This window comes from Dendrobates tinctorius, unplaced genomic scaffold, assembly GCF_039654945.1.
Source record: "Dendrobates tinctorius isolate UK_male_01 unplaced genomic scaffold, ASM3965494v1 ptg000297l, whole genome shotgun sequence".
Taxonomy (NCBI): Eukaryota; Metazoa; Chordata; class Amphibia; order Anura; family Dendrobatidae; genus Dendrobates; species Dendrobates tinctorius.
The window spans coordinates 3169712-3197593 of record NW_027361964.1 but is presented as its reverse complement, the minus strand read 5'-3'; the positions used below and the strand labels follow the sequence as shown (position 1 = coordinate 3197593).

The 27882-nt window shown below is 47.0% G+C and overlaps 1 protein-coding gene across 1 annotated transcript; it reads left to right on the top strand.

Annotated features, from left to right (window-relative positions):
* Nucleotides 1-27784, top strand: LOC141073170 (cytochrome c oxidase subunit 6A, mitochondrial-like). Its single transcript, XM_073560557.1, has 3 exons — nucleotides 1-166; nucleotides 27096-27238; nucleotides 27626-27784. Exons 1-3 carry the CDS (start codon nucleotides 16-18, stop codon nucleotides 27719-27721), a joined length of 390 nt encoding a protein of 129 aa, XP_073416658.1. The 5' UTR covers nucleotides 1-15; the 3' UTR covers nucleotides 27722-27784.
* Nucleotides 27785-27882: the final 98 nt, after the last annotated feature.

Genomic DNA, 27882 nt, shown 5'->3' with positions numbered 1-27882 from the left:
TTCTCTCAGGATCAGATGACCTTCCCAGACTCTGTGCACAGATACCCCAACAAGCTCTGCAGCTGCAGTTTAGGGGTCGCAATGGCAAATCTAGGGGCTCAATTGACCCTACAGATATTCCGGAGGCACCTGGCAACAGAGACCCATGGCCACGGGCCTGGAGGTGGTGAGTAGTAGGCAAGGTTACCCCAATGTCCTACACAAATTTTACTCCTCACCCTCCACGGGCTTGTCTGAACTCACCCCGCACCCTCGGATGATCGCACCCAGTGACCCTGCACCCCTCAATCACTGCACCCTCCCAACACCGCACCCAGTGACCTTGCACCCTCCAATCACAGCACCCAGTGACACTGCACCCAGTGACACTGCACCCTCTGTTCACCGCACCCAGTGACACTGCACCCTCTAATCACCGCACCCAGTGACACTGCACCCAGTGACACTGCACCCTCTGTTCACCGCACCCAGTGACACTGCACCCTCTAATCACCGCACCCAGTGACACTGCACCCAGTGACCCTGCACCCTCTGTTCTCCGCACTCAGTGACCCTGCACCCTCTAATCACCGCACCCAGTGACCCTGCACCCTCCAATCACTGCACCCAGTGACCCTACACCCTCCGATCACCGCACCCAGTGACTCTTCACCCTCCGTTCACCGCACCCAGTGACCCTACACCTTCCGATCACCGCACCCAGTAACCTTACACCCTCTGATCACCGCACCCAGTAACCCTACACACTCCGATCATCGCACCTAATGACCCTATACCCTCCAATCACTGCACTCAGAGACCTTGCACCTTGCAGTGTCCCGCTCTTGTTCTTCTGCTCACCATGCCCCATTGTGCACTAAAGTGCTGCGCAGCTCCTGCTCCCTCCATCTTCTCTATACTTACGGTCAGGTAACGGCGACATGTACCGGACGCTAGAGGCAGAGCTGCGCCTGCAGGGGATCGTCAAGGAGAGAAGTATGGAAAACTTTTTTTTTTCTTTATAAAATACATTAAATGGGAGAGTGGAGGACTGCACATGATGAAGTGGGGGAAGGGGGACTGTACATGATGAAGTGGGGGGAAGGGGGACTGCACATGATGAAGTGGGGGGAAAGAGGACTGCACATGAAGTGTATCTGAGGGGGGACTGCACATGATGAAGAGGGGGGGAAGGGGGACTGCACATGATGAAGTGGGGGGAAAGAGGACTGCACATGAAGTGAATCTGAGGGGGGGACTGCACATGATGAAGTGGGGGGAAGGGGGACTGCACATGATGAAGTAGGGGGGAAAGAGGACTGCACATGAAGTGTATCTGAGGGGGACTGCACATGATGAAGTGGGGGAAGGGGGACTGCACATGATGAAGTAGGGGGGAAAGAGGACTGCACATGAAGTGTATCTGAGGGGGGACTGCACATGATGAAGTGGGGGAAAGGGGGCTGCACATGATGAAGTAGGGGGGAAAGAGGACTGCACATGAAGTGTATCTGAGGGGGGACTGCACATGATGAAGTGGGGGAAGGGGGACTGCACATGAAGTGAATCTGAGGGGGGACTGCACATGATGAAGTGGGGGAAGGGGGACTGTACATGATGAAGTGGGGGGGAAAGAGGACTGCACATGAAGTGTATCTGAGGGGGGACTGCACATGATGAAGTGGGGGGGAAGGGGGACTGCACGTGATGAAGTAGGGGGGAAAGAGGACTGCACATGAAGTGTATCTGAGGGGGGACTGCACATGATGAAGTGGGGGAAGGGGGATTGCACATGAACTGAATCTGAGGGGGGACTGCACATGATGAAGTGGGGGGAAGGGGGACTGCACATGATGAAGTAGGGGGGAAAGAGGACTGCACATGAAGTGTATCTGAGGGGGGACTGCACATGATGAAGTGGGGGGGAAGGGGGACTGCACATGATGAAGTAGGGGGAAAGAGGACTGCACATGAAGTGTATCTGAGGGGGGACTGCACATAATGAAGTGGGGGGAAGGGGGACTGCACGTGATGAAGTAGGGGGGAAAGAGGACTGCACATGAAGTGTATCTGAGGGGGGACTGCACATGATGAAGTGGGGGAAGGGGGACTGCACATGAACTGAATCTGAGGGGGGACTGCACAAGATGAAGTGGGGGGGAAGGGGGACTGCACATGATGAAGTAGGGGGGAAAGAGGACTGCACATGAAGTGTATCTGAGGGGGGACTGCACATGATGAAGTGGGGGGAAGGGGGACTGCACATAAAGTGTATCTGAGGGGGGACTGAACATGATGAAGTGGGGGAAGGGGGACTGCACATGAAGTGAATCTGAGGGGGGACTGCACATGATGAAGTGGGGGGAAGGGGGACTGCACATGATGAAGTAGGGGGGAAAGAGGACTGCACATTAAGTGTATCTGAGGGGGGAATGCACATGATGAAGTGGGTGAAGGGGGACTGCACATGATGAAGTAGGGGGGAAAGAGGACTGCACATGAAGTGTATCTGAGGGGGGGACTGCACATAATGAAGTGGGGGGAAGGGGGACTGCACGTGATGAAGTAGGGGGGAAAGAGGACTGCACATGAAGTGTATCTGAGGAGGGACTGCACATGATGAAGTGGGGGAAGGGGGACTGCACATGAACTGAATCTGAGGGGGGACTGCACAAGATGAAGTGGGGGGAAGGGGGACTGCACATGATGAAGTAGGGGGGAAAGAGGACTGCACATGAAGTGTATCTGAGGGGGGACTGCACATGATGAAGTGGGGGGAAGGGGGACTGCACATGATGAAGTAGGGGGAAATAGGACTGCACATGAAGTGTATCTGAGGGGGGACTGCACATGATGAAGTGGGGGGAAGGGGGACTGCACGTGATGAAGTAGGGGGGAAAGAGGACTGCACATGAAGTGTATCTGAGGGGGGACTGCACATGATGAAGTGGGGGAAGGGGGACTGCACATGATGAAGTGGGGGAAAGAGGACTGCACATGATGAAGTGGGGGGAAAGAGGACTGCACATGAAGTGTATCTGAGGGGGGACTGCACATGATGAAGTGGGGGGAAGGGGGACTGCACATGAAGTGAATCTGAGGGGGTACTGCACATGATGAAGTGGGGGGAAGGGGGACTGCACATGATGAAGTATGGGGGAAAGAGGACTGCACATGAAGTGTATCTGAGGGGGGACTGCACATGATGAAGTGGGGGAAGGGGGACTGCACATGATGAAGTAGGGGGGAAAGAGGACTGCACATGAAGTGTATCTGAGGGGGACTGCACATGATGAATTGGGGGGAATGGGGACTGCACATGATGAAGTAGGGGGAAAGAGGACTGCACATGAAGTGTATCTGAGGGGGGACTGCACATGATGAAGTGGGGGAAGGGGGACTGCACCTGATGAAGTGGGGGGGAATGGGGACTGCACGTGATGAAGTAGGGGGAAAGAGGACTGCACATGAAGTGTATCTGAGAGGGGACTGCACATGATGAAGTGGGGGGAAGGGGGACTGCACGTGATGAAGTAGGGGGGAAAGAGGACTGCACATGAAGTGTATCTGAGGGGGGACTGCACATGATGAAGTGGGGGAAGGGGTACTGCACATGAAGTGAATCTGAGGGGGGACTGCACATGATGAAGTGGGGGAAGGGGGACTGCACATGATGAAGTAGGGGGGAAAGAGGACTGCACATGAAGTGTATCTGAGGGGGGACTGCACATGATGAAGTGGGGGAAGGGGGACTGCACATGATGAAGTAGGGGGAAAGAGGACTGCACATGAAGTGTATCTGAGGGGGGACTGCACATGATGAAGTCGGGGAAGAGGGACTGCACGTGAAGTGAATCTGAGGGGGGACTGCACAAGATGAAGTGGGGGGAAGGGGGACTGCACATGATGAAGAAGGAGGGAAAGAGCACTGCACATGAAGTGTATCTGAAGGGTGACTGCATATGAAGTGAATCTGAGGGGGGACTGCACATGATGAAGTGGGGGGAAGGGGGACTGCACATAATGAAGTAGGGGGGAAAGAGGACTGCACATGAAGTGTATCTGAGGGGGGACTGCACATGATGAAGTGGGGGGAAGGGGGACTGCACATAAAGTGTATCTTAGGGGGGACTGAACATGATGAAGTGGGGGAAGGGGGACTGCACATGAAGTGAATCTGAGGGGGGACTGCACATGATGAAGTGGGGGGAAGGGGGACTGCACATGATGAAGTAGGCGGGAAAGAGGACTGCACATGAAGTGTATCTGAGGGGGGAATGCACATGATGAAGTGGGGGAAGGGGGAATGCACATGATGAAGTAGGGGGAAAGAGGACTGCACATGAAGTGTATCTGAGGGGGGACTGCACATGATGAAGTGGGGGGAAGGGGGACTGCACATGATGAAGTAGGGGGAAAGAGGACTGCACATGAAGTTTATCTGAGGGGGGAATGCACATGATGAAGTGGGGGGAAGGGGTACTGCACATGATGAAGTGGGGGGGAAGGGGGACTGCACGTGATGAAGTAGGGGGGAAAGAGGACTGCACATGAAGTGTATCTGAGGGGGGACTGCACATGATGAAGTGGGGGGAAGGGGGACTGCACGTGATGAAGTAGGGGGGAAGAGGACTGCACATGAAGTGTATCTGAGGGGGGACTGCACATGATGAAGTGGGGGAAGGGGGACTGCACATGAAGTGAATCTGAGGGGGGACTGCACATGAAGTGGGGGAAGGGGGACTGCACATGATGAAGTAGGGGGAAAGAGGACTGCACATGAAGTGTATCTGAGGGGGGACTGCACATGATGAAGTCGGGGAAGGGGGACTGCACGTGAAGTGAATCTGAGGGGGGACTGCACAAGATGAAGTGGGGGGAAGGGGGACTGCACATGATGAAGAAGGGGGGAAAGAGGACTGCACATGAAGTGTATCTGAAGAGTGACTGCATATGAAGTGTATCTGAGGGGGGACTGCACATGATGAAGTGGGGGGAAGGGGGACTGCACATGATGAAGTAGGGGGGAAAGAGGACTACACATGAAGTGTATCTGAGGGGGGACTGCACATGATGAAGTGGGGGGAAGGGGGACTGCACATGATGAAGTAGGGGGGAAAGAGGACTACATATGAAGTGTATCTGAGGGGGGACTGCACATGATGAAGTGGGGGGAAGGGGGACTGCACATGAAGTGAATCTGAGGGGGGACTTCACATGATGAAGTAGGGGGGAAAGAGGACTGCACATGAAGTGTATCTGAGGGGGGACTGCACATGATGAAGTGGGGGAAGGGGGACTGCACATGAAGTGAATCTGAGGGGGGACTGCACATGATGAAGTGGGGGGAAGGGGGACTGCACATGATGAAGAAGGGGGGAAAGAGGACTGCACATGAAGTGTATCTGAGGGGGGACTGCACATGATGAAGTGGGGGGAAGGGGGACTGTACATGATGAAGTAGGGGGAAAGAGGACTGCACATGAAGTGTATCTGAGGGGGGACTGCACATGATGAAGTGGGGGGAAGGGGGACTGCACATGATGAAGTGGGGGGGAAGGGGGACTGCACGTGATGAAGTAGGGGGAAAGAGGACTGCACATGAAGTGTATCTGAGGGGGGACTGCACATGATGAAGTGGGGGCAAGGGGGACTGCACGTGATGAAGTAGGGGGGAAAGAGGACTGCACATGAAGTGTATATGAGGGGGAACTGCACATGATGAAGTGGGGGAAGGGGGACTGCACATGAAGTGAATCTGAGGGGGGACTGCACATGATGAAGTGACTGCACATGATGAAGTAGGGGGAAAGAGGACTGCACATGAAGTGTATCTGAAGGGGGACTGCACATGATGAAGTGGGGGGAAGGGGGACTGCACATGATGAAGTAGGGGGAAGGAGGACTGCACGTGATGAAGTAGGGGGAAAGAGGACTGCACATGAAGTGTATCTGAGGGGGGACTGCACATGATGAAGTGGGGGGAAGGGGGACTGCACGTGATGAAGTAGGGGGAAAGAGGACTGCACATGAAGTGTATCTGAGGGGGGACTGCACATGATGAAGTGGGGGAAGGGGGACTGCACATGAAGTGAATCTGAGGGGGGACTGCACATGATGAAGTGTGGGGAAGGGGGACTGCACATGATGAAGTAGGGGGGAAAGAGGACTGCACATGAAGTGTATCTGAGGGGGGACTGCACATGATGAAGTGGGGGAATGGGGACTGCACATGATGAAGTAGGGGGAAAGAGGACTGCACATGAAGTGTATCTGAGGGGGGACTGCACATAATGAAGTGGGGGGAAGGGGGACTGCACATGATGAAGTAGGGGGAAAGAGGACTGCACATGAAGTGTATCTGAGGGGGGACTGCACATAATGAAGTGGGGGGAAGGGGGACTGCACATGATGAAGTAGGGGGAAAGAGGACTGCACATGAAGTGTATCTGAGGGGGGACTGCACATGATGAAGTGGGGGGAAGGGGGACTGCACATGATGAAGTAGGGGGAAAGAGGACTGCACATGAAGTGTATCTGAGGGGGGACTGCACATGATGAAGTGGAGGGAAGGGGGACTGCACATGATGAATTAGGGGGGAAAGAGGACTGCACATGAAGTGTATCTGAGGGGGGACTGCACATGATGAAGTGGGGGAATGGGGACTGCACATGATGAAGTAGGGGGAAAGAGGACTGCACATGAAGTGTATCTGAGGGGGGACTGCACATGATGAAGTGGGGGGAAAGGGGACTGCACATGAAGTGAATCTGAGGGGGTACTGCACATGATGAAGTGGGGGGAAGGGGGACTGCACATGATGAAGTAGGGGGAAAGAGGACTGCACATGAAGTGTATCTGAGGGGGGACTGCACATAATGAAGTGGGGGGAAGGGGGACTGCACATGATGAAGTAGGGGGAAAGAGGACTGCACATGAAGTGTATCTGAGGGGGGACTGCACATGATGAAGTGGGGGGAAGGGGGACTGCACATGATGAAGTAGGGGGAAAGATGACTGCACATGAAGTGTATCTGAGGGGGGACTGCACATGATGAAGTGGAGGGAAGGGGGACTGCACATGATGAAGTAGGGGGGAAAGAGGACTGCACATGAAGTGTATCTGAGGGGGGACTGCACATGATGAAGTGGGGGGAAGGGAGACTGCACATGATGAAGTGGGGGGAAGGGGGACTGCACATGATGAAGTGGGGGAAGGGGGACTGCACATGATGAAGTAGGGGGGAAAGAGGACTGCACATGAAGTGTATCTGAGGGGGGACTGCACATGATGAAGTAGGAGGAAAGAGGACTGCACATAAAGTGTATCTGAGGGGGGACTGCACATGATGAAGTGGGGGGAAGGGGGACTGCACATGAAGTGAATTTGAGGGGGTACTGCACATGATGAAGTGGGGGGAAGGGGGACTGCACATGATGAAGTAGGGGGAAAGAGGACTGCACATAAAGTGTATCTGAGGGGGGACTGCACATGATGAAGTGGGGGGAAGGAGGACTGCACATGAAGTGAATCTGAGGGGGTACTGCACATGATGAAGTGGGGGGAAGGGGGACTGCACATGATGAAGTAGGGGGAAAGAGGACTGCACATGAAGTGTATCTGAGGGGGGACTGCACATGATGAAGTGGGGGGAAGGGGGACTGCACATGATGAAGTAGGGGGAAAGAGGACTGCACATGAAGTGTATCTGAGGGGGGACTGCACATGATGAAGTGGGGGGAAGGGGGACTGCACATGATGAAGTAGGGGGAAAGAGGACTGCACATGAAGTGTATCTGAGGGGGGACTGCACATGATGAAGTGGAGGGAAGGGGGACTGCACATGATGAATTAGGGGGAAAGAGGACTGCACATGAAGTGTATCTGAGGGGGGACTGCACATGATGAAGTGGGGGAATGGGGACTGCACATGATGAAGTAGGGGGAAAGAGGACTGCACATGAAGTGTATCTGAGGGGGGACTGCACATGATGAAGTGGGGGGAAAGGGGACTGCACATGAAGTGAATCTGAGGGGGTACTGCACATGATGAAGTGGGGGGAAGGGGGACTGCACATGATGAAGTAGGGGGAAAGAGGACTGCACATGAAGTGTATCTGAGGGGGGACTGCACATAATGAAGTGGGGGGAAGGGGGACTGCACATGATGAAGTAGGGGGAAAGAGGACTGCACATGAAGTGTATCTGAGGGGGGACTGCACATGATGAAGTGGGGGGAAGGGGGACTGCACATGATGAAGTAGCGGGAAAGAGGACTGCACATGAAGTGTATCTGAGGGGGGACTGCACATGATGAAGTGGAGGGAAGGGGGACTGCACATGATGAAGTAGGGGGGAAAGAGGACTGCACATGAAGTGTATCTGAGGGGGGACTGCACATGATGAAGTGGGGGGAAGGGGGACTGCACATGATGAAGTGGGGGGAAGGGGGACTGCACATGATGAAGTAGGGGGGAAAGAGGACTGCACATGAAGTGTATCTGAGGGGGGACTGCACATGATGAAGTAGGAGGAAAGAGGACTGCACATAAAGTGTATCTGAGGGGGGACTGCACATGATGAAGTGGGGGGGAGGGGGACTGCACATGAAGTGAATTTGAGGGGGTACTGCACATGATGAAGTGGGGGGAAGGGGGACTGCACATGATGAAGTAGGGGGAAAGAGGACTGCACATAAAGTGTATCTGAGGGGGGACTGCACATGATGAAGTGGGGGGAAGGAGGACTGCACATGAAGTGAATCTGAGGGGGTACTGCACATGATGAAGTGGAGGGAAGGGGGACTGCACATGATGAAGTAGGGGGGAAAGAGGACTGCACATGAAGTGTATCTGAGGGGGGACTGCACATGATGAAGTGGGGGGAAGGGGGACTGCACATGATGAAGTGGGGGGAAGGGGGACTGCACATGATGAAGTAGGGGGGAAAGAGGACTACACATGAAGTGTATCTGAGGGGGGACTGCACATGATGAAGTAGGAGGAAAGAGGACTGCACATAAAGTGTATCTGAGGGGGGACTGCACATGATGAAGTGGGGGGGAGGGGGACTGCACATGAAGTGAATTTGAGGGGGTACTGCACATGATGAAGTGGGGGGAAGGGGGACTGCACATGATGAAGTAGGGGGAAAGAGGACTGCACATAAAGTGTATCTGAGGGGGGACTGCACATGATGAAGTGGGGGGAAGGAGGACTGCACATGAAGTGAATCTGAGGGGGTACTGCACATGATGAAGTGGGGGGAAGGGGGACTGCACATGATGAAGTAGGGGGAAAGAGGACTGCACATAAAGTGTATCTGAGGGGGGACTGCACATGATGAAGTGGGGGAAGGGGGACTGCACATGAAGTGAATCTGAGGGGGGACTGCACATGATGAAGTGGGGGGAAGGGGGACTGCACATGATGAAGTAGGGGGGAAAGAGGACTGCACATGAAGTGTATCTGAGGGGGGACTGCACATGATGAAGTGGGGGAAGGGGGACTGCACATGAAGTGAATCTGAGGGGGTACTGCACATGATGAAGTGGGGGAAGAGGGACTGCACATGATGAAGTAGGGGGGAAAGAGGACTGCACATGAAGTGTATCTGAAGGGGGACTGCACATGAAGTGAATCTGAGGGGGGACTGCACATGATGAAGTGGGGGGAAGGGGGACTGCACATAATGAAGTAGGGGGGAAGAGGACTGCACATGAAGTGTATCTGAGGGGGGACTGCACATGATGAAGTGGGGGGAAGGGGGACTGCACATGATGAAGTAGGGGGAAAGAGGACTGCACATGAAGTGTATCTGAGGGGGGACTGCACATGATGAAGTGGTGGAAAGAGGACTGCACATGAAGTGTATCTGAGGGGGGACTGCACATGATGAACTGGGGGGAAAGAGGACTGCACATGAAGTGTATCTGAGGGGGGCTGCACATGATGAAGTGGGGGGAAGGGGGACTGCACATGATGAAGTAGGGGGGAAAGAGGACTGCACATGATGAAGTAGGGGGGAAAGAGGACTGCTCATGAAGTGTATCTGAGGGGGGACTGCACATGATGAAGTGGGGGGAAGGGGGACTGCACGTGATGAAGTGGGGGGAAGGGGGACTGCACGTGATGAAGTGTGTCTGAGGGGGGAGACTGCACATGATGAAGTGGAAGGAAGGAGACTGCATGTGATGAAATGGGGCAGGGGACTGCACATGATGAAATGGGGGGAGGGGGACTGCATATGATGAAATGCGGGGAGGGGGACTGCATATGATGAAATGGGGGGAGGGGGACTGCACATGGTGAAGTGGGTGGAAGGGGGACTGCACATGATGAAGAGAGGGGACTGCAAATGATGAAATGAGGGGAGGGGACTGCACATGATGAAGTGTGTCTGAGGGTGAGACTGCACATCATGAAGTGTATCTGAGGGGACTGCACATGATGAATTGAGAGGGGGATGGGGACAGCAAATTATGAATTGAGTGTGAGGGATGGTCACAGCAATTGAATTGTAGGTGGAGTGTGGGGAGAGAAAATTATGAACTGAAGGTGGGGGTGAGGAGAGCAAAGTCGCCAGTGATCACTGTATTACCTGTACACTATATACAGAGCTCTTGTGTATAATGTCACTGGTGATCACTGTATTACCTGTACACTGACACTATATACAGAGCTCCTGTGTATAATGTCACTGGTGATCACTGTATTACCTGTACACTGACACTATATACAGAGCTCCTGTGTATAATGTCACTGTTGATCACTGTATTACCTGTACACTATATACAGAGCTCCTGTGTATAATGTCACTGTTGATCACTGTATTACCTGTACACTATATACAGAGCTCCTGTGTATAATGTCACTGGTGATCACTGTATTACCTGTACACTGACACTATATACAGAGCTCTTGTGTATAATGTCACCGGTGATCACTGTATTACCTGTACACTGACACTATATATAGAGCTCCTGTGTATAATGTCACCGGTGATCACTGTATTACCTGTACACTGACACTATATACAGAGCTCCTGTGTATAATGTCACTGGTGATCACTGTATTACCTGTACACTATACACTATATTCAGAGCTCCTGTGTATAATGTCACTGGTGATCACTGTATTACCTGTACACTGACACTGTATACATGGCTCCTGTGTATAATGTCACTGGTGATCACTGTATTACCTGTACACTGACACTATATGCAGAGCTCCTGTGTATAAGGTCACTGGTGATCCCTGTATTACCTGTACACTGACAATATATACAGAGCTCCTGTGTATAATGTCACTGGTGATCACTATTACCTGTACACTATATACAGAGCTCCTCCGTATAATGTCACTGGTGATCACTGCATTACCTGTACACTGGCACTATATACAGAGCTCCTGTGTATAATGTCACTGGTGATCACTGTATTATCTGTACACTATACACTATATACAGAGCACCTGTGTATAATGTCACTGGTGATCACTGCATTACCTGTACACCAACACTATATACAGAGCTCCTGTGTATAATGTCACTGGTGATCACTGTATTATCTGTACACTATACACTATATACAGAGCACCTGTGTATAATAATAGAATCATAGAATCGTAGAGTTGGAAGGGACCTCCTGGGCCATCTGGTCCAACCCCCTGCTCAAAGCAGGATTCGCTAAATCTTCCCAGTCAGATGGCTGTCCAGCCTCTGTTTGAAGACTTCCATTGAAGGAGAACTCACCACTTCTCATGGCAGCCTGTTCCACTCATTGATCACTCTAACTGTCAAAAAGTTTTTTCTAATGTCTAATCTGTGTCTCCTCCCATTCAGTTTCATCCCATTGCTTCTAGTCTTTCCTTGTGCAAATGAGAATAAAGTTGATCCTTCTACAATGTGACAGCCCTTTAGATATTTGTAGACAGCTATTAAGTCTCCTCTCAGTCTTCTCTTTTGCAAACTAAACATTCCCAAATCCTGCAACCTTTCCTCATAAGACAGGGTTTGCAGACCGGTCACCATTCTGGTCGCTCTTTTCTGAACTTGCTCCAGTTTGTTGATGTCTTTTTTAAAATGTGGTGCCCAAAACTGGACACAATATTCCAGATGAGGTCTGACCAAAGAGGAGTAGAGGGAAATAATGACTTCACGTGATCTAGACTGTATGCTTCTGTTAATACATCCTAGAATTGCATTTGCCTTTTTTGCTGCTGCATCACACTGTTGACTCATATTCAGTCTGTGATCTATTCCAAGTCTTTTTCACATGTGCTGTCACTTAGCCCTATTCCTCCCATTCTATATATGATTTTTTCATTTTTATTGCCCAGATGTAGTACTTTGCATTTCTCCCTGTTAAAAACCATTCTGTTAGTTTCTGCCCACTTCTCCAGTTTATTTAAATCTTTTTGAATCCTCTCTCTCTCTTCTCTAGTATTAGCTATCCCTCCTAGCTTTGTGTCATCAGCAAATTTAATCAGTTTACCCTCAATTCCTTCATCTAAATCATTGATAAAGATGTTGAACAATACAGGGCCCAGGACAGAGCCCTGTGGTACCCCACTTGAGACATTCTTCCAACTGGATGTGCAGCCATTTACGACCACTCTTTGGGTCCGATCACTAAGCCAGTTATGAATCCACCTAACAGTTGCCTTGTCCATTCCATACTTAGTCATTTTTTCAATAAGGATTGTATGAGAGACTTTATCAAATGCTTTGCTGAAGTCAAGATATACTATATCTACAGCATTTCCTTGATCCACCCAATCAGTGATACCGTCATAGAAGGAAATTAAGTTAGTCTGACATGACTTATTAGTTACAAACCCATGCTGACTCTGCTTAATCACTTCATTCTTATCCAGGTATTGACATACATGTTGTTTAATAATTTGTTCAAAGATCTTTCCTGGTATAGAAGTCAGACTCACCGGCCTATAGTTGCCTGGGTCCACCTTCTTCCCCTTTTTGAAGATAGGAACAACATTTGCTCTTCTCCAGTCTTCTGGCACTTCTCCTGTTCTCCAAGAATTTTCAAAGATTATGGAGAGGGGTTCAAAAATTTCTTCTGCTATCTCCTTCAGTACTCTGGGGTGTAATTCATCTGGACCTGGAGACTTGAATTCATTTAGGTTAGCTAAGTGTTTCCTCACTATCTTTCTGTTTATAGATATCCTGGATTCTTCTATTCCCTTAATAGGACAGTGAATAACAGTTGATGTTACATTTCCTTTCTGAGAGAAAACAGATGCAAAATAGGAATTTAAAAGTTCAGCCTTCTCAACATCCTGTCTTACCATTTCATCATTTTCATCCTGTAAAAATCCTATAGCATCTTTGACTTTTCTTTTACTTTTGACATATCCCCAAAATCCTTTATTATTGCTTTTGACATCTCTTGCAAGCCTCAATTCATTTTCAGCTTTAGATAATCTGATTTGTGCCCTGCAGGTTCTGCAGACAGCACTATATTCTTCTTTAGATATGCCTCCCTCTTTCCATTTTATAAACATTTTTTTCTTCCTTTTTAGCATGTGCTTAAGTTCTGTGTTCATCCATCCTGGTTTCCTTAAATGCCTCCTATTCTGCCCTCTTTTCGGAATTGTTAACAATTGTGCTTTGAGAATTGCATTTTTCAAGATTTCCCATCCTTCCTGGACATTTTTGTCTTTAAGGATATCCAGCCATTGGATCCCTCCAATTCTCTTTCTGAATCCCTTAAAATCTGCCTTTCTGAAATCTAACCTTGACGTCTGAGTCTTCACAGGTCTTCCGCCTCTAGTTATCCAAAATTCTAAAATAGCATGGTCGCTACCTCCTAGGGTCCCAGCCACTTTTACCTCCTCTACCATTTCCTCCCTGTTTATAAGGATTAGATCCAAGGTAGCAGTTCCCCTTGTTTTCTCCCTTACCTTTTGGAAGATAAAGTTGTCAGCAAGAGAGGATAAGAATTTCCTTGACCTGTTAGTTTTGCCTGAGAGAGATTCCCAACAAATGTCTGGATAGTTGAAATCTCCCATGACAACTATGTCATATTTTTTGGAGAACTTGGCCATTTGATGCATAAAGAGTTCATCCATATCTTCAGCTTGCAGAGGCGGCCTGTAGTAAATGCCTACAATGGTGTCCTTTCCATTGTTCTGTCCTTGTATTCTTACCCAAACAGTTTCCACAGAACTCCCAGTCTCTGAAGCTTCAATCTCTGTGCAGATATACGCGTTTCTAACATACAATGCGACACCTCCTCCTCGTTTATCAAGTCTGTTTCTTGCAAATAAGTTGTATCCTTCTAGTCTTGTATTCCAATCATGTGTATCGTCCCACCAAGTTTCAGTGATTCCAATGACATCATATTTCTTTTCCTGTGTTAGTAGTTCCAATTCTCCTTGTTTGTTGCCCATGCTTTGTGCATTAGTATAGAAACATTTTAGTTTGTGATTGGTTTCTCTTTCTCCAATATTTTTATTAATTACATTCTTTCGTCTTTGTTCTTCCTTTCCACTTCTAATAGCAGAGTTCTCAATAGCATTTGTCAGGTTTATGGCTTTTTCTGGTCTTTTGCTTCCCTTCCCATGTTGTTCTAGTTTAAAGCTCTCCTTACAAGTGTAGCAAGGCGACTTCCAAATACATGCTTTCCAGTCTTCGTAAGGTGCACCCTATCTCTAGCAAGTAGTCCATCGTATAAGTAGTTCACTCCGTGATCCAGAAATCCAAATCGTTGCTGACGGCACCATCGACGTAGCCAGTTGTTCACCTGCAGAATCTTATTCCACCTCCTTGTTCCATAGTGTAATGTCACTGGTGATCACTGTATTACCTGTACACTATACACTATATACAGAGCTCCTGTGTATAATGTCACTGGTGATCACTGCATTACCTGTACACCGACACTATATACAGAGCTCCTGTGTATAATGTCACTGGTGATCACTGCATTACCTGTACACTGACACTATATACAGAGCTCCTGTGTATAATGTCACTGTTGATCACTGTATTACCTGTACACTATATACAGAGCTCCTGTGTATAATGTCACTGGTGATCACTGTATTATCTGTACACTGGCACTATATACAGAGCTCCGGTGTATAATGTCACTGGTGATCACTGTATTACCTGTACACTATACACTATATACAGAGCACCTGTGTATAATGTCACTGGTGATCACCGTTTTACCTGTACACTGGCACTATATACAGAGCTCCTGTGTATAATGTCACTGGTGATCACTGTATTACCTGTACACTGGCACTATATACAGAGCACCTGTGTATAATGTCACTGGTGATCACTGTTTTACCTGTACACTGGCACTATATACAGAGCTCCTGTGAATAATGTCACTGGTGATCACTGTTTTACCTGTACACTGACACTATATACAGAGCTCCTGTGTATAATGTCACTGGTGATCACTGTATTACCTGTACACTGACACTATATACAGAGCTCCGGTGTATAATGTCACTGTTGATCACTGTATTACCTGTACACTATATACAGAGCTCCTGTGTATAATGTCACTGGTGATCACTGTATTACCTGTACACTGACACTATATACAGAGCTCCTGTGTATAATGTCACTGGTGATCACTGTATTACCTGTACACTGGCACTATATACAGAGCTCCTGTATATAATGTCACTGGTGATCACTGCATTACCTGTACACTGACAATGTATACAGAGCTCCTGAGTATAATGTCACTGTTGATCACTGTATTACCTGTACACTATATACAGAGCTCCTGTGTATAATGTCTCTGGTGATCACTGTATTACCTGTACACTACACACTATATACAGAGCTCCTGTGTATAATGTCACTGGTGATCAATGTATTACCTGTACACTGACACTATATACAGAGCTCCTGTGTATAATGTCACTGGTGATCACTGTATTACCTGTACACTGGCACTATATACAGAGCTCCTGTGTATAATGTCACTGTTGATCACTGTATTACCTGTACACTATATACAGAGCTCCTGTGTATAATGTCACTGGTGATCATTGTATTACCTGTACACTGACACTATATACAGAGCTCCTGTGTATAATGTCACTGGTGATCACTGTATTACCTGTACACTGACACTATATACAGAGCTCCTGTGTATAATGTCACTGGTGATCACTGCATTACCTGTACACTGACACTATATACAGAGCTCCTGTGTATAATGTCACTGGTGATCACTGCATTACCTGTACACTGACACTATATACAGAGCTCCTGTGTATAATGTCACTGGTGATCCATGTATTACCTGTACACTGACACTGCATACTGAGCTCCTGTGTATAATGTCACTGGTGATCCCTGTATTACCTGTACACTGACACTATATACAGAGATCCTGTGTATAATGTCACTGGCGATCACTGCATTACCTATACACTATATAAGGAGCTCCTGTGTAATGTCACTGGTGATCACTGTATTACCTGTACACTATATACAGAACTCCTGTGTATAATGTCACTGGTGATCACTGTATTACCTGTACATTGACACTATATACAGAGCTCCTGTGTATAATGTCACTGGTGATAACTGTATTACCTGTACACTATACACTATATACAGAGCTCCTGTGTATAATGTCACTGGTGATCACTGTATTACCTTTACACCGACACTATATACAGAGCTCCTGTGTATAATGTCACAGAAGATCACTGCATTACCTATACACTTTATAAGGAGCTCCTGTGTATAATGTCACTGGTGATCACTGCATTACCTGTACACCGACACTATATACAGAGCTCCTGTGTATAATGTCACTGGTGATCACTGTATTATCTGTACACTGGCACTATATACAGAGCTTCTGTGTATAATGTCACTGGTGATCACTATTACCTGTACACTATACACTATATACAGAGCACCTGTGTATAATGTCACTGGTGATCACTGTTTTACCTGTACACTGGCACTATATACAGAGCTCCTGTGTATAATGTCACTGGTGATCACTGTATTACCAGTACACTGACATTATATATAGAGCTCCTGTGTATAATGTCACTGGTGATCACTGTATTACCTGTACACTGACACTATATACAGAGCTCTTGTGTATAATGTCACCGGTGATCACTGTATTACCTGTACACTGACACTATATACAGAGCTCCTGTGTATAATGTCACTGGTGATCACTGTATTACCTGTACACTATACACTATATTCAGAGCTCCTGTGTATAATGTCACTGGTGATCACTGTATTACCTTTACACCGACACTATATACAGAGCTCCTGTGTATAATGTCACAGAAGATCACTGCATTACCTATACACTTTATAAGGAGCTCCTGTGTATAATGTCACTGGTGATCACTGCATTACCTGTACACCGACACTATATACAGAGCTCCTGTGTATAATGTCACTGGTGATCACTGTATTATCTGTACACTGGCACTATATACAGAGCTCCTGTGTATAATGTCACTGGTGATCACTATTACCTGTACACTATACACTATATACAGAGCACCTGTGTATAATGTCACTGGTGATCACTGTTTTACCTGTACACTGGCACTATATACAGAGCTCCTGTGTATAATGTCACTGGTGATCACTGTATTACCAGTACACTGACATTATATATAGAGCTCCTGTGTATAATGTCACTGGTGATCACTGTATTACCTGTACACTGACACTATATACAGAGCTCTTGTGTATAATGTCACCGGTGATCACTGTATTACCTGTACACTGACACTATATACAGAGCTCCTGTGTATAATGTCACTGGTGATCACTGTATTACCTGTACACTATACACTATATTCAGAGCTCCTGTGTATAATGTCACTGGTGATCACTGTATTACCTGTACACTGACACTGTATACATGGCTCCTGTGTATAATGTCACTGGTGATCATTGTATTACCTGTACACTGACACTATATACAGAGCTCCTGTGTATAATGTCACTGGTGATCACTGTATTACCTGTACACTGACACTGTATACATGGCTCCTGTGTATAATGTCACTGGTGATCACTGTATTACCTGTACACTGACACTATATGCAGAGCTCCTGTGTATAAGGTCACTGGTGATCCCTGTATTACCTGTACACTGACACTATATACAGAGCTCCTGTGTATAATGTCACTGGTGATCACTGTTTTACCTGTACACTGACACTATATACATCATAGAATCGTAGAGTTGGAAGGGACCTCCTGGGCCATCTGGTCCAACCCCCTGCTCAAAGCAGGATTCGCTAAATCTTCCCAGTCAGACGGCTGTCCAGCCTCTGTTTGAAGACTTCCTTTGAAGGAGAACTCACCACTTGTGTATAATGTCACTGGTGATAACTGTATTACCTGTACACTATACACTATATACAGAGCTCCTGTGTATAATGTCACTGGTGATCACTGTATTACCTTTACACCGACACTATATACAGAGATCCTGTGTATAATGTCACAGAAGATCACTGCATTACCTATACACTTTATAAGGAGTTCCTGTGTATAATGTCACTGGTGATCACTGCATTACCTGTACACCGACACTATATACAGAGCTCCTGTGTATAATGTCACTGGTGATCACTGTATTATCTGTACACTGGCACTATATACAGAGCTCCTGTGTATAATGTCACTGGTGATCACTATTACCTGTACACTATACACTATATACAGAGCACCTGTGTATAATGTCACTGGTGATCACTGTTTTACCTGTGCACTGGCACTATATACAGAGCTCCTGTGTATAATGTCACTGGTGATCACTGTATTACCTGTACACTGGCACTATATACAGAGCACCTGTGCATAATGTCACTGGTGATCACTGTTTTACCTGTACACTGGCACTATATACAGAGCTCCTGTGTATAATGTCACTGGTGATCACTGTTTTACCTGTACACTGACACTATATACAGAGCTCCTGTGTATAATGTCACTGTTGATCACTGTATTACCTGTACACTATATACAGAGCTCCTGTGTTTAATGTCACTGGTGATCACTGTATTACCTGTACACTGGCACTATATACAGAGCTCCTGTATATAATGTCACTGGTGATCACTGCATTACCTGTAAACTGACATTATACACAGGAGCTCTGTATATAGTGTCACTGGTGATCACTGTATTACCTGTACACTATACACTATATACAGAGCTCCTGTGTATAATGTCACTGGTGATCAATGCTTTACCTGTACACTGACACTATATACAGAACTCCTGTGTATAATGTCACCGGTGATCTCTGCATTATCTATACACTTTATAAGGAGCTCCTGTGTATAATGTCACTGGTGATCATTGTATTACCTGTACACTGACACTATATACAGAGCTCCTGTGTATAATGTCACTGGTGATCACTGTATTACCTGTACACTGACACTATATACAGAGCTCCTGTGTATAATGTCACAGAAGATCACTGCATTACCTATACACTATATAAGGATCTCCTGTGTATGTCACTGGTGATCACTGTATTACCTGTACACTGACACTGTATACAGAGCTCCTGTGTATAATGTCACTGGTGATCTCTGTATTACCTGTAAATGGAAACAGTATACACAGGTCTCCTGTGTATAATGTCACTGGTGATCCATGTATTACCTGTACACTGACACTGCATACTGAGCTCCTGTGTATAATGTCACTGGTGATCACTGTATTACCTGTACACTGACACTATATACAGAGCTCCTGTGTATAATGTCACAGAAGATCACTGCATTACCTCTACACTATATAAGGATCTCCTGTGTATGTCACTGGTGATCACTGTATTACCTGTACACTGACACTATATACAGAGCTCCTGTGTATAATGTCACTGGTGATCACTGTATTACCTGTACACTGACACTATATACAGAGCTCCTGTGTATAATGTCACTGGTGATCACTGCATTACCTATACACTATATAAGGAGCTCCTGTGTAATGTCACTGGTGATCACTGTATTACCTGTACACTATATACAGAGCTCCTGTGTATAATGTCACTGGTGATAACTGTATTACCTGTACACTATACACTATAGACAGAGCTCCTGTGTATAATGTCACTGTTGATCACTGTATTACCTTTACACCGACACTATATACAGAGCTCCTGTGTATAATGTCACAGAAGATCACTGCATTACCTATACACTATATAAGGAGCTCCTGTGTATAATGTCACTGGTGATCACTGTTTTACCTGTACACTATACACTATATACAGAGCTCCTGTGTATAATGTCACTGGTGATCTCTGTATTACCTGTACATGGAAACAGTATATACAGGGCTCCTGTGTATAATGTCACTGGTGATCCCTGTATTACCTGTACACTGACACTGCATACTGAGCTCCTGTGTATAATGTCACTGGTGATCACTTTTTTACCTGTACACTGACAGTATATACAGAGCTCCTGTGTATAATGTCACTGGTGATCAATGCTTTACCTGTACACTGACACTATATACAGAACTCCTGTGTATAATGTCACCGGTGATCTCTGCATTATATATACACTTTATAAGGAGCTCCTGTGTATAATGTCACTGGTGATCATTGTATTACCTGTACACTGACACTATATACAGAGCTCCTGTGTATAATGTCACTGATGATCACTGTATTACCTGTACACTGACACTATATACAGAGCTCCTGTGTATAATGTCACAGAAGATCACTGCATTACCTATACACTATATAAGGATCTCCTGTGTATGTCACTGGTGATCACTGTATTACCTGTACACTGACACTGTATACAGAGCTCCTGTGTATAATGTCACTGGTGATCTCTGTATTACCTGTAAATGGAAACAGTGTACACAGGTCTCCTGTGTATAATGTCACTGGTGATCCATGTATTACCTGTACACTGACACTGCATACTGAGCTCCTGTGTATAATGTCACTGGTGATCCCTGTATTACCTGTACACTGACACTATATACAGAGCTCCTGTGTATAATGTCACTGGTGATCACTGCATTACCTATACACTATATAAGGAGCTCCTGTGTAATGTCACTGGTGATCACTGTATTACCTGTACACTATATACAGAGCTCCTGTGTATAATGTCACTGGTGATCACTGTATTACCTGTACATTGACACTATATACAGAGCTCCTGTGTATAATGTCACTGGTGATCACTGTATTACCTGTACACTATACACTATATACAGAGCTCCTGTGTATAATGTCACTGGTGATAACTGTATTACCTGTACACTATACACTATATACAGAGCTCCTGTGTATAATGTCACTGGTGATCACTGTATTACCTTTACACCGACACTATATACAGAGCTCCTGTGTATAATGTCACAGAAGATCACTGCATTACCTATACACTATATAAGGAGCTCCTGTGTATAATGTCACTGGTGATCACTATTTTACCTGTACACTATACACTATATACAGAGCTCCTGTGTATAATGTCACTGGTGATCTCTGTATTACCTGTACATGGAAACAGTATATACAGGGCTCCTGTGTATAATGTCACTGGTGATCCCTGTATTACCTGTACACTGACACTGCATACTGAGCTCCTGTGTATAATGTCACTGGTGATCACTTTTTTACCTGTACACTGACAGTATATACAGAGCTCCTGTGTATAATGTCACTGGCAATCACTGCATTACCTATACACTATACAAGGAGCTCCTGTGTATAATGTCACTGGTGTTCACTGTATTACCTGTACACTATACACTATATACAGAGCTCCTGTGTATAATGTCACTGGTGATCTCTGTATTACCTGTACATGGAAACAGTATATACAGGGCTCCTGTGTATAATGTCACTGGTGATCCCTGTATTACCTGTACACTGACACTATATACAGAGCTCCTGTGTATAATGTCACTGGTGATCACTCTATTACCTGTACACTATATACAGAGCTCCTGTGTATAATGTCACTGGTGATCACTGTATTACCTGTACACTGACACTATATACAGAGCTCCTGTGTATAATGTCACTGGTGATCACTGTATTACCTGTACACTATACACTATTGTGATGGTGTGATATGCTATATGGATATCATTTTGTGTATATTGCTATTTCACTGATTTGCATAGTGTTAATCTTGATGCCTTGAATGTCTGCAGACTGACTTTTATCTATGACTCTTGATGACCCCCTGTAGTGTCATAATCCCCCAGGCACCTTTTGTCAAGTCTGGGAGGCCTGAAAAACCGCCCCAACTGGTTTGACTCTCCCTGGACATAATGAGGGGGCTGGGAAGGACAGGGGCTGGGCAAGTCAGTTGGTGTGTGCAGAGCATGGTGTGAAGACAGGACTTCGGAGAGAAAGAAGAATATATGGAACATGTTATCATTGTCAGCTGGATTTTGGAATCTCATCTCCCTGGACATTTTATCCTGTTACTGGACTGCATTCTTATTCTGGACTATCTTATCCTTTGTGTGGTGGACTGAATATGGACCTTTTCGTATTTTTGCCTGAATAAAGGTCTTGGAATTGTTCACTCTTTGCTTCCTCTGTTGATTGTGTGATACCAGAGAAGGACCCCGTGACAACTGGTGGCAGCAGTGGGATCAACAGAGCATAACCCAATGGAGAACCACTCACAGAGTGCAGAAATTGGACTGTATGCAGTTTACAGGAGAGAGCCAGAGACCTGGGCCTGAACTACCAGGGACTGACTAAAGAGGCCTTAATTGACCTACTGGTGGGTGCTAGTCAGACCACCTACTCCCAGATGTCTGAAGGACGAGCACTGGAGACAGGGATACCCACCCCCAAAAGCCAGTGAGTGGTGTGGTACGAAGAAGAGATGGCGGTTCTGGGCCCCGGAGTCTCTCAGGAGTATAAGGAAGAAGCTGTCCGCCGGGCACAGCGGAGACAAGAAGCAATAGAGATTGAAAGAGGGAGTAATGCAATGTGGAGTGTAACCCCAACAATCCGGGAGCCTGTACGGAGCACCCGGACAGAGTTTAAGCCATTTGATGAGGCTTCTGGAGATGTGGAGGGGTACTTCAAAGACTTTGAGCAGCAGTGTGCTGTGATGGAGGTGCCCCACTCTAGCTGGATGCTTTTGTTAGTGGGGCTCCTGAACGGAAGCGTGGCGGAGGCTTACCGAACCATTGATGCACTGCGGAGCCGGGATTATAACATTGTAAAGCGGATTATCCTGGATTACCATGCTATCACCCCAGACTCATACAGGGCCAAGTTCCGAGACCTCCCATGCACCACGGGGGGATCATTTAGGATGTATGCACATAAGATGTCCGAGGCATGTCGGAGATGGCTGGAAGCAGAAAACGCCTTTACTGTGGAAGATGTTATACAGGCGTTCCTTATAGAAGAATTTCTTGCCAAGTGCCCCGCAGAGTTACGGGAATGGGTCTGGGAGCGCACGCCGTGTACCGTGGGTAAAGCTGCAGTCCTGGCCGATGAAGCCCTTACTATCCGACTGCAGTGGAGGAGGCTTCTGGACAATGAACCACGGCCTGCTCCCGCGCCCCGTCCCCCTCAGATTATATCTGCCCTTCCACCTAGTCGCAAGCCGCTGACTATCACGCCTCCCAATCCTGGGCCCCAACAGTTCCGACCACGACCTGGGGGTATCACAGAGAGGAGATGTTATGTGTGTGGGCAACCTGGACAATTGCAGTTTGGATGTCCCTCAAGGATTCGGAGGTAGCCCCACGCAGCCCCACCTCGTCCAGTGCATCTGGTGCACTCCATCCCGCCTGAGGAAAAGCTACCAACATCCCCACCAGAGTGGACCACCGACCACGGCACCATAGATACTCCTCCTGGAGTGTACGGACTTCAGCCTCTGTCCTTTGGCTACCCAGAGCAACGGCAACGCCACCTGCAGGATGTCTTAATTGATGGATACAAAGTGTCAGGATTTAGAGACACGGGGGCATTTCTGACTATCGCTGACACCCGTGTGGTTCGACCCGAGGCAATTCACCAGGGTGCAGGAATTCCCATTGTCTTGGCGGGGGGTGTCCGCAAATATATACAGCGAGCTTTGGTGCGTTTGGATTATGGTTTTGGAGAAAAACTGTGCTGGATTGGAGTTATGGGAGGACTTCCTGCAGATATCCTCCTTGGGAACGACATTGGGGAGTTAGTGTCATTTTGTGGGAGCAGTCACCCGACTACAGGCCCTTCAAGCACTACAACATCCGGACCCCACTGAGGAGCAATCTGTTTGGCCAGAAGGTCCGTGGGCCTCTCACTCTTCTGAAAGAACAATTGGAGGGAGATATCGCAGACATTGGAATGCCCATCATTCTCTACGTTTTAGAGTTCAGAGATCGTCTCGCCCAGCTAGTGGCTAATGATCAACAGCAAATGTCCCAGTCCAGTCAAGAAACCTGGTATGACCGTAACGCCAGGACCCGGGAATTTATGGAAGGGCATCAAGTGCTTATAATTATTGCAACTCCTGCCACTGTACAAGGAAATATAAACGACTGAGCAATGTGGACTATAGTGAGCAGGCCAGAGGTCTGTGTAGACATCATGGCGTGCTCACTTATTATGAGGGGGGAGAGGTTGTGATGGTGTGATATGCTATATGGATATCATTTTGTGTATATTGCTATTTCACTGATTTGCACAGTGTTAATCTTGATGCCTTGAATGTCTGCAGACTGACTTTTATCTATGACTCTTGATGACCCCCTGTAGTGTCATAATCCCCCAGGCACCTTTTGTCAAGTCTGGGAGGCCTGAAAAACTGCCCCAACTGGTTTGACTCTCCCTGGACATAATGAGGGGTCTGGGGAGGACAGGGGCTGGGCAAGTCAGTTGCTGTGTGCAGAGCATGGTGTGAAGACAGGACTTCGGAGAGAAAGAAGAATATATGGAACATGTTATCATTGTCAGCTGGATTTTGGACTCTCATCTCCCTGGACATGTTATACTGTTACTGAACTGCATTCTTATTCTGGACTATCTTATCCTTTGTGTGGTGGACTGAATATGGACCTTTTCGTATTTTTGCCTGAATAAAGGTCTTGTAATTGTTCACACTTTGCTTGCTCTGTTGATTGTGTGATACCAGAGAAGGACCCCGTGACAACTATATACAGAGCTCCTGTGTTTAATGTCACTGGTGATCACTGTATTATCTGTACACCGACACTATATACAGAGCTCCTGAGTATAATGTCACTTGTGATCACTGTATTATCTGTACACTGGCACTATATACAGAGCTCCTGTGTATAATGTCACTGGTGATCCCTGTATTACCTGTACACTGACACTGTATACAGAGCACCTGTGTATAATGTCACTGGTGATCCCTGTATTACCTGTACACTGACACTATATACAGAGCTCCTGTGTATAATGTCACTGGTGATCACTCTATTACCTGTACACTGACACTATATACAGAGCTCCTGTGCATAATGTCACTGGTGATCACTGCATTACCTGTACACTATACACTATATACAGAGCTCCTGTGTATAATGTCACTGGTGATCACTGTATTACCTGTACACTATACAATATATACAGAGCTCCTGTGTATAATGTCACTGGTAATCACTGTATTACCTGTACACTATACACTATATACCGAGCTCCTGTGTATAATGTCACTGGTGATCACTGTATTACCTGTACACTATATACAGAGCTCCTGTGTATAATGTCACCGGTGATCACTGTTTTACATTTTCACTGACACTATATACAGAGCTCCTGTGTATAATGTCACTGGTGATCACTGTATTACCTGTACACTATATAGAGAGCTCCTGTGTATAATGTCACCGGTGATCACTGTTTTACATGTTCACTGACACTATATACAGAGCTCCTGTGTATAATGTCACTGGTGATCGCTGTATTACCTGTACACTGACACTATATACAGAGCTCCTGTGTATAATGTCACTGGTGATCACTGTATTACCTGTACACTGACACTATATACAGAGCTCCTGTGTATAATGTCACTGGTGATCACTGTATTACCTGTACACAATATACAGAGCTCCTGTGTATAATGTCACCAGTGATCACTGTATTACCAATACACTGACACTATATACAGAGGTCCTGTGTATAATGTCACTGGTGATCTCTGTATTACATATACACTATACAATGACACTATATACAGAGCTCCTGTGTATAATGACACTTCGTGTTGTGTTTTTGTTTATTTTTTAATGATTAGTATTGTAGTATCCGGTCACTATGTTATGGTAATATGTGGTCTGGTCATGGTGTGGAGGTATTTGTCCCTTGTATAGGTATTGTCATTTTTAAAAAAATTATGTGACTCATTCCCTTAAAGAAAAATAGATAAAAATATACCTAAGAAAAAGTATTGGATATTTTAGGAAATATTTAATAAGTTAGAATAGAGTAGGGTCCGGCCCACAGAATCTATCTTGTCATGGTGGCTTAAAGGTTCTTTTGGACAGAACAAAAGCTACTGGTTATGAATGTGATCTGGTGTTTGATGGGAACCGTTAATGTGTGATTGGTGAAGACGTGGTGGAGAAGTTGAGTTTTTCCAAGAGTGGGCTTTGGGACTGTGGAAGGCTCAAAAGGTGGGGATGGAGCTGGGGTGGAGCCTGGGCAAATAATTTGCCAGTATGGGGCCCCGAAATTCCTAGTGGCAGCCCCGCCAGTGCTCCAAGTGACCCTGCACCCGCGGATGACCGCACCCAGTGCCCCAAGTGACCCTGCACCCGCCGATCACCGCACCCAATGCTCCAAGTGACCCTGCATTTATTAATCACCACTCTGAGTGCCCCCACACCCTCCAATCACCGCACCCAGTGCCTCCAGTAACACCGCACCCTCTGATCAGCATACCCAATGCCCTCAGTGACCCCTCACCCATCAATTACTGCACCCAGTGACCCTGCATCCTGTGTTCACCACACTCAGTGTCCCTACTGAACCCGCACCCTCCATCATTGCACCAAGGGCCACTGCACCCTCCAATCACTGCGCCCAGTGTACAGCTCTTTGAGGCATGGAATACCATCTCCATCTCCTCTGTTGCTCAGCTCGCACCTGGAAGATCCTGACCTTCCTTGTGGCTCTTCCGGGAGTTGGTGTCTGCATGCTGAACGCCTGGCTACAGAAACAGAACCACCCACATGAGAACCCAGAATTCCGAGCCTACGATCATCTACGCATACGTACGAAGGTAAAGGGAGGACTACACAGGCCGTCAAATTGGTACTGACACCAGAACCACAACATAATACACAGGACCGGGAAACACCAGAATCTCCTCCACGATATGTAGATGACAGTCCGGACCTCACCCAGAACCCCCCACCGTAATGTAAGCGACAGTCCGGACCTCCCAGAACCTCCACTATAATGTATGTGACAGTCCGGACCTCCCAGAACCTCCTCCATAATGTATGTGACAGTCCGGTTTACTCCATTGCTCCTCAGTGTCCCGGTCTCCATCTTTCCTTGGTCTTTGGTTCAGTCTGAGCTTTTTTTTTTTTTTTTAAGTCCAGCCTTGATGTCAGGTCTGATTACCAGTCACATGATCCTTACAACTTCATGTTTTTTTTTCCAGCGTTTTCCATGGGGCGATGGAAATCACACCCTGTTCCATAACCCGCACAGCAACGCTCTGCCCAGCGGGTACGAAGAATCCGTCCACGAGCACTAACGTCCGGATGACGGTGGAGCCGATATAATGTATGATCTGCAATAAAGAGTGACCTGAACACGCGCTGCCGTGTGGAATCCATTTTTACCAGACACTGCAGTAATCTATTGGATGAAGGCGCCCCTGGCACCAGACAGTACTGTACTCCTGAGGGTGAAAGC